The sequence below is a fragment of the Paroedura picta genome, unplaced genomic scaffold, assembly GCF_049243985.1.
Source record: "Paroedura picta isolate Pp20150507F unplaced genomic scaffold, Ppicta_v3.0 Ppicta_v3_sca37, whole genome shotgun sequence".
NCBI lineage: Eukaryota > Metazoa > Chordata > Lepidosauria > Squamata > Gekkonidae > Paroedura > Paroedura picta.
In genome coordinates, this window is record NW_027518634.1 from 85,165 (window position 1) to 93,764 (window position 8,600).

At 47.8% G+C, this 8,600-nt stretch overlaps 1 protein-coding gene and 1 long non-coding RNA gene across 25 annotated transcripts in view; both read right to left on the minus strand.

Annotated features, from left to right (window-relative positions):
- Positions 1-4,155, minus strand: part of LOC143828499 (uncharacterized) — a 38,944-nt gene extending 34,789 nt beyond the window's left edge. For 8 of the 24 annotated variants that reach the window (XM_077318872.1, XM_077318868.1, XM_077318871.1 and 5 more), the window contains exon 1: positions 1,402-3,596. Coding sequence is in view for 9 of the 24 variants with exons in the window: in XM_077318868.1 (XP_077174983.1) it covers positions 1,402-1,404 (3 nt within the window). In the remaining 15 variants the exon portion in view is untranslated. The other 16 variants (XR_013227671.1, XM_077318849.1, XM_077318861.1 and 13 more) reach the window with 10 other exon arrangements.
- Positions 4,156-6,162: 2,007 nt separating this feature from the next.
- LOC143828503 (uncharacterized) lies at positions 6,163-7,943 on the minus strand. The gene is made up of 3 exons (XR_013227675.1): positions 7,847-7,943; positions 7,461-7,648; positions 6,163-6,371 (listed from the first exon to the last, which is right to left on the minus strand). It is a non-coding gene; the product is annotated as an uncharacterized LOC143828503 (long non-coding RNA).
- Positions 7,944-8,600: the final 657 nt, after the last annotated feature.

Below are 8,600 nucleotides of genomic sequence, written 5' to 3' on the forward strand. Positions count from 1 at the left end.
TTGCTACAAATCCTTTTGCGCTATTCCAACTTTATCATTGTGGGTCAAGATGATCGGCCTCAGGATTCTGCAATTTCTGTATCAATTTTGTCTTGCTAAAATGCTTTCTTAGAGCAGACTGACATGACTTCTTGGTTTTTCCCTTGAGGGGATTGCGTACCGTAGCTGAAGGGGATTTTTTTTTCATGGAAACGGAAGCTCTCCCCTCCCCTAGTTCCAGCCCCCAAATCGACAGGTATTTCCGCACCCAGAGCTGGCAGCCCTAGAGAAACTACTTGAAAAAAAGATCTCGATAAACAACACAATTCAACTGCATTCCCTGAACCTGGCCTCACTCACTTAAGGCTCTTGTAACTTCAAGATCTTGCGGCATAAGACAGAATTTAATTTGGTTTATTCCTTGGGGATATTTTTCACTGGAATAACCTGTGATTCTGCTTCAATCACCACAAAGTATAGGACATTCCTTACGCTTAAGATACAAGGGTTATTTGGTTTCAGTCCCTTTAAGAAACATTACACCTGCTTTACAAAATTTTTAATGCAGACTTCAGAAATTGGAAATATAAAAAAAAGAAAGCAAGAACAAGGCACACATGTTTGCGAATGCAAGAAAGAACCACAAGTTCTGGAATTCTAATCCCAATTTTTGCAATCATCCACTATTATGTCCTTAAGTAAGAAAGGAATACCTATTGATAGGGCAGTTTATACAGTTAAAAGAACGTATAAAGTGTAAAGACATTTTGTATTTTTGTTGTATTAATGACTCTTTTGGCCGAATGTTTCTAATTGCTCAGTCTGCGAAATGAGAAGTGACAATTTCCAAAATTCCAGACATGTTCCCCCCCCCAAATCATTCTATAGACCAAATTTAAAGATAATTAAAAGTCAGCAGAAGAGATTGTCAAAATAATGATTTTGTTCACTCTTTGCAATATAATTTCCCTCCTACAATCTGTAATTGTCAGCGATTGTACAGATGAAGATTTTTTCACATCCTTCACTTGTGCTGTTATGTCAGGGGTGGGAAATCCTGATGCTTCTCCACTGTGCACGCCAGTACATAGATAGCCCCCCCCCACACACACACACACACCAAGGTTTGCTCCAAGTCATCTTCAGCCCAGATATACGATATATATACACTGCACTTGTACTCATGCTGCTAGGCATAACTTATACAATACTTTCATCTTTACACAATATATCAGGGAAACCCGCCACCTCCCCAAAAAAGCAAAACTTTTTAATGTAGCTGATAAAATCTTGTGTGATGTGGCAACCATTGGCACAGAATGATTCACATGAAGGTTAAGAGCTGTTTCCTCTTTCATCCAGTCTGAAATGGTGACATTTAGGGTGCTGGACAGTAGCAGCAGGCAGATCATATCAACATACCATGTATCTTATGCAGAGTCAGATCACGGGTCTGTCGTGCTCTGTATTGCCTATTTTGACCGGCAGCTGCTCTTCAGGGTCTCTCATAGAAGATCTTTCACACCAAATATCTGTTCCTTTAACTGAAGGTGCCGGAGATTAAAGCCTCTTGAATGCAAAACTGGTGTTCCGTGCCTAATGCACATTTCTGAGCTTGCGAGGTGCCTTGTATTCCAATGCTGCATCAAGTTCAAACAAAGAGAATGCCATCAGAGAAGCCATTTTGGATCTGTGGTAAGCCTCATTCATTTCCTGCAGTGCTCAGGTGTTCTTATTTTGTGAGCAACGGAGAAAAGAACGTCATTCTCTACTGTCTCTATCCCGTACATAATTTTGTGAGCCTTTCTCGTGTCACCTCTCAATTATTGTTACTCCAAGCTAAAAAGCCCCAATCTCTTTCAACTTTCCTCAGAAGGAGGGAGTTCCACCCCCTTAGTTGTTTTAGTTGCCCTTTTCTGCACCTTTTCCAATGCTGTATCTTTTTTGAGCTGTGGTGAACAGAACTGAATGCAGTATTCCAAAGGAGGCCGCCCAGTAGGTTTATCCAGGAGCATTAGAGTCCCGGCTGACTCACTTTCCATGCCCTTCCTCAGTGATCCCCAGCATAGCATTGGCCGTTTTTTATTGCAGTCGCACCCGGAGTTGACATCTTCAGTGAGTCACTCTACCATGACTCCAAGATCTCTCTCCTGGTCAGTTCCCGCCAGTTCAGGCACCATCAGCGTAGGTTTATGGTTCGGATTTTTGGCTCCAACATGTATTACTTTGCACTTACCCAGGTTCAATCTCTTTTGCCCTGCTGACGTCCATTCACTGAATGACAGTGAGCAGCTACAACAGAACTAAAATTAGAACAATGCAAGAAAACTAGAACAAAACTAACATTAGACCTAAAATTAGCTACAACTAAGTAGTTGAGCAGCTACAACACTGAGCAATTACAAAATGTTGGAACCTAGAAGTATTTCTTATCTATTTACCCTCCATACTACTTTAATCCTTTTTACTTAGTCTGTCTTGATAGAACTTTATATGTATATATGTAAACTGGTGTATCTAAGGATCTAAAAATGCCACTTACCCTCTCCTTGCTCCTTGCCTGTTTATTCCCTTGTTCCTGACTTTGTCACTGGAGCTGGGCCTGCTACCATGGAAATCTGGGGTCTGTTCAGAGGAGGCCTAAATACACAGCAGGTCAAATCTCCAGACCCCTCTGAAGCAAATTCAAGATGAGTGCTGGAAGTTATGTAGGGCTGTTGACAGTCAATACTTGGATGGGAGACCACTAAGAAAGGCTGGCATATTCTTAGTCAATTCAACCAGATAGGAGACTGCTTCATTGAGGCCAGGCCTCCCTGTTTCTTTCATTAGGCCTTGCACACGATAACTTCTTTGTGGCTTAAACTCCAAGTAAAACAGTGGGCGAGTTTGTCCTTTGGGTTTGGTTTTGCCTCTAGCACCAGCATCACTTTAGCTATCCCTGATCTCACAGGGACTCTCTGTGCCAAAGAACAAACCGAATGCTTTTGTCTGGGCCAGCCGAAAGGATAGAAAATACTGGGCAAGCTTTCTGAGCTCATCAGAACTCTTCTCCAGCTAGATATTACCCCCCCCCCCCAATAAAGCGGAGGGGAAAGCAGGTTCTGTCTCTTGGCAGCATTGGGTGTTAGATTCTGACAGAGTCACATGTTGGTTAAGAGGTATGCCCTCTCAGGATCCTTCTTTTGGTCCTGCCCACTCACCAGTTCAGTAGACTAAAGGCAAAATCAGACCTAGCAGGGAGCTGGACTAGATGGCCTTTATGGCTCCTTCGAACACTACGAGTCTCTGCTCTTGGCCCATCGGGTCTCTTTGCCACCTGGTGGCGACAAGTTCAAACAGCAAAAGCGATACAGCATCTGCGGGAGCCCCGGGCAGACCAGGAGGATTTTCTAAAGGCTTCGATTGAGGAACTGGCTTTAGGACCGGTTGTGCTGATGGCGTCTCCCGCCCCCGCCCCCTTTTGGGAAGCTCCCCGGAGAATTCCTCTCGGAGCGGGGAAGGGTGTTGGAAGAAGACGCTGGGAAGCTCTCTGGACAGGGCGCCCCGCGGAAGGGCAGGGGAAACAGCCACGCGAGGGAGGGAGGGAGGGAGGGAGCCGGCCGAGAGAAGCGCTGCCTGACCTGGTCTCCTTCCGGGCGCATCCCGGGGGAAGAGTCCCGATCCCGCCGGCTCCCTCGGAGAATTCCTCCACCGCGGAGGTCCCCGCAGCCCTTCCAGCCGCGGAGCAAGGCGAGCCGAGCGCTGCTGGGCCTGCCTTCCAGTTCCCGGGGCAGAGTAGCCCGTTCACACGTGAGCAGGAGGACCCGGTGGCCGCCTCCTCTGACGTCTCCGGCAGGCGCCTCTCTCCGGTTCCCCCCGCAGCCTCTGCTCGTGGAAAGTGCAACTGGGTCGGTGCTGCAGCATGCTGCCCAGGACGGAGGCGATCTTTTGCAAGCTGTTGGGCGAAGCAGCTGCGGTTAAGCAGGTTCCTTCCTTCCTTCCTTCCTTCCTTCCTTTCTGGGATTTGCCAAAGCTTGCAGCTCCCTCCCTCTGCAGTTCGGGGGTGATTGACAGGCCTTCAAAAGGGGTGTCACTCTGTTCAGGATCGCCCTGCGGATCCCCATTGTCTCCCATATCACTAGCAGCCTCCTGCATTTTATTCTGTGATTTCCTAGGGGGATATAGCAATATCCCCCCACCCGGTCATTATATTCCCCCCATATTTCTCAGCCAACCTGCCGATCTTGGTGTCCTAGTTAAGAGTGGCCATTTTGTTGAGGTGGTTGAGAGCAGCAGCCTGTAATCTGAAGAACAGGCTTTGGTTCCCCTCTCCTCCCCAGGCAGCCAGCTGGGTGACCTTGGGGCAATCCGCTTCTCTCTCATTTCCGCACCCTTTAAATGTAGTGAAATGCTTACCTTAAATGTAGTGAAATGCTTGTTACATTCTGGACCCTCCATACGACGTCCTCAACATGTGGGATCATCTCTGTTACTTTTCTTGAAGATGGGCACTATGACACCAAGTCCCCAGTCAAGGGGAATCTGAGCTGTCTGATCGATGTATGTGAATAAAGAGGTTAAAATTGGGGCCCACCAATCCATGTTTGATTTCAGTAGGTCCTGGGGGGGGGGGATGAAATCGCCACCGGGGGCTTTTCCACTCTTTAATTGTGAGATTACTTGTTTAATTTCATGACGTGCTGCTGGGTGCCATTGTGATAAACGGTCAGTTGAAAGATCGAATAGAATATGTAATTGATGATGCGCCACAGAGACCCAGCTCCCAAGCAGCCCTTCGGTCCAGGGGAACTGATCTCCGCAGTCTGGAGAGGAGCTTTTTTTCTGGGGCCTCTCCAGGTCCCTCCTGGCGGCTGGCACCCCTGAACAGTGGCAGGGTGTGCTAGCCGTCAGCTGGAACCCTGAGATCCCACTTAGGCTTTTTCCTGGGCACTCCCAGCTGTGGGACTGGAAGTGGGTGGGGGATTACACTCCCCTAGATCCTCGGGGCTATGGCACAGGAGCAGTCATGCCTGACCTTTGTATCCTGGCTCAGGCCGTTATCAATAAATCCCAGGCTATTTGCTGTTAATGGGCCAGACTGGCTTGGAGGGGGATTACAGATCCAGCATGGAAGTGCTGTTGCTGGATGGGAGAGCAACACCAAGGGCTTCCCAGGGCTCGAGCCCAGACCGCTGGTGGCACAGGAAGCGGCCGCGTAGGACTGCCACACAAGGGATGCAGCCACCCTAGAGGTTGGTGGAGCTCTTTGGGCTGGAAAAGAGGTTAAAGCAGCGGTAGTCAACCTGTGGTCCTCCAGATGTTCATGGATTACAGTTCCCATGAGCTGACAGCAAACTCTGGCAGGGGCTCATGGGAATTGTAGTCCATGAACATCTGGAGGACCACAGGTTGACTACCCTTGCTCTAGGGGAACCTTCATCTGGTTGTATAGACTCGGGGCAGACTGCAGAGGGGTCAGCTCCTGTTGGAAGGCTTCTTAGGTGGGGACGGCTCCATCCCGTCCAGGAGTCCCTGGCTTCATATTTGTGCCAGCACAGTTCAGCTCCCCATTGCCTGATGCCAGTGCTGTTTCTATTGGTGGGGGCGGGGCAGACTGTACATCACTTCTGCAGCTCAGTTCCACATACTTCTTCACATCTTCACACGTGATCTGTCTGGTTGGCCATGGCAGTCGTCAGGGCTTTGCATGCTGCAGCCTGGGTTTGCCAATATATGAACTCCTGTCTGACCAGTCCAGCTTTGCGGGAGGAGGTGGCTGGAAACATGTCACCTGTCCTCACCCCTTCCCCACATGCCACGGGGCCCTGGGGTGGCTCAGATTCCAGTGCCAGGAATGATGGGATTCCATTTGACTAGAGAGCCCGGTTTTGGCTAGACGGCCTATGGGGAGGGTCACTTAACCACGTCTTGGTCCAGGTCTGATAGTGGTTTTGTGGGAGTGCCCAGTGGCCAGCGTGAGTTCGAGGGCCCGTCTTGGGAGCAGCACGGCCACTGACCTGGCAAAGTAGCACGGGCCCCACTTGCCTCGTCATTGAGGACTAAGCATTCTGCAGGGAAGGGGGGGATGTTTCATGGCTAGGCTACTGGCAGCCAGTCAGGTCCCCATATGCTGGCACACAGGGTGGCCCCGGTATGGCATCCGGTGGTCGAAAGGAAGAAAAAAGAACAGAGTGGCTCAGTTATGTGCCCTGGACCTCTAGGATGAAAGAAAAACAAAAAGAATCCCAAGGAACTGGGCCGACCACAGACCACCGGAGGATGTTCTAAAACACGGGGAGATTTGAACCAGCTAAAAAAATTTTTATTCACAAAAAGATTTTTATTTCATTTATACAGCGTATAAGAGAATGGTCTTCCTCCGCTTCCATCTGAGGACTGTGATGATGAATCTAGAATATAAAAAAAGGAAACGTTGTCAATAAAGAGCATAAATAAACGAGGGTTCCATGTGACACCCGAGGACATGGCTTTGGGAAAATGTCCTGTTCTGACTTGAGGGAAAGTAACTTCTCTAACCATGTGGTTGTACCACCTATCATTCTCTCCAGAACTAAGCCCCATGAACCCAGAAGCTCTTTGCTTCATCCCAGCCATTGCCAGCTATGCTGAAACTAACAAAGGACAGTTCATAAGAGAATGACGTGGTGATTCTGACTGCAGGAAGGTCTGTATTTATTATTTTTTTTAGCTATCTGGTGGGGGGGGGAATCATAGAATCATAGAGTTGGCAGGGGCCATACAGGCCATCTAGTCCAACCCCCTGCTCAATGCAGGATCAGCCCAAAGCATCCTAAAGCATCCAAGAATCCAGAAGAGTAAAGACTCATTGAGGGGTATGTGCAGTCAGTCTTTCATCAGCCTTTTCCCTTCCTCCAGGGACCTCAGAGTCCCTCCCCCATTTGAATCTCAAGAGCCATGTGAGGTGTTCCCACTGCCCAAAGTGACTTTGAGAATCTCATGGTAGAGCATTGATTCTGTTGTACGAAGAATCAATCACATTAGCTCCTGATCAACTCTGCAGTTTGAAGGAGTATCGCAGATGGACAGATAGAGTGCTGGGAGAAGAAATGGAGAATTTAAGCTGTTGAGTACTCAGTGGACGGCCTCTCCCAGATCACCTCTCTCTTCTAAGCCACAGCACTGACCATATAACAGTTGTGCAACAAGAAAGCAGTAGAACTAAGCCCTGAACAACAAAACTCCCTCGGCCTAAGCTTCTGAGATTCAAAGCTCTCTTGCAGACCCAGCACTAGAAATGTGGATGTGAAAAGCAGGTGTCTGAGAACACAGGCCTTTGTTACATGGAGCTGGGATTGGCTGTGACCAGAACTCTCGACTGAGTTCATACTCTGCGACTCACTCGGATCTACCGTTGTGGAATGCATGAAGCGAAGGCCAAAGAACCGCAGAACACCCATTCACACAGAAGTGAATTTCTTTCTACCCCCCAAAGTTCAGAGCTCGAACTAGTCAAATACCTGGGCAGCAAAGCCACAATTGTAGATAGGAGACAGACCAGATAGAATGCGGGACTGCTCAGCTGCTTATGCATGGTCCAGTCGGTATTGGCTGGTGGGTTGCAAAGGATGCACGGCGAACCAAAGATAATAGAAAATAAGAAATAGAGGATGATACTTCCAGTTATTGCCGCTGCTTGGGTCATAGTCTAATTAAAAAAAAAGAACAATCATATAAGAACCTGCTTCTCCTGTGTGTGTGTGAGACAAAAAGAAATGTAGAAATATAGCTTTAGGCAACCCCTTCCCCATAACATCTTGCTATGAAATAAGATTGGGCAGTCTTGGGCTACTGGGCTCGCTTTCCCCATTCCTCGTCTTCATAACCGAAAGAACGCGGCACATACCACAGATTTCCTCTGGAGGATAAGGTGGCCCATACAACTTAAAAACATTGATGTATCCACCGGACCCTCGGCCGCCTTGCGGTCCATATTATACATCTGCAAAGGAAAAAAGATTTTGAGGTCCACACAGCCCCTCTTTATGCCTTTTTCTACTTATCTTCTTACTAATATTTGAGGGATATCTTAAGGCCTAGAGCTACAAGCTGATTACTCTTGTCCTAATCCTAATATGTTATATTTCTCAAATGTCCTTCATGCTTCTTAGTTTAGGTTTTTACATTTTAGGGGGTACTTGTCACTGGCGTATCCACTAATAAGGGGCTGCATCTCTTCCAGGAATGGGGCACCTCTGTCCAGAATAAAGAATCCTTCCTGGATACAAGATCCTCCACCCTATGTTGGTTCAATAGCTATACATACCGGTATCTGGATTTCAGTCCAATGGATTTCAGTCCAGGGGGAAGCTGAGGTTTGCACACAGCTGGGCAGGAGGGTCCTTATAAGAAAAGACCTTTCTCTCAAAGAGCCCTTGTGCCAGTGGTTGGGAAGAGACAAGTGCACATGTCTTATTGGACAGCCCCTTTCATAATGCTATTAGATGTAATCTAATTCAACCAGGAGTGGACAACTGCCAAGGAATCCCCCCCAAAGAAAAGATTCAGATTCTGCTCCAAAATGAAAATCAGCAGACAAGTCTCCTTACAGACAAATTCTGCTATAAAATCGTGAGGTGTTTTTGTAAATCAGAAGGCAC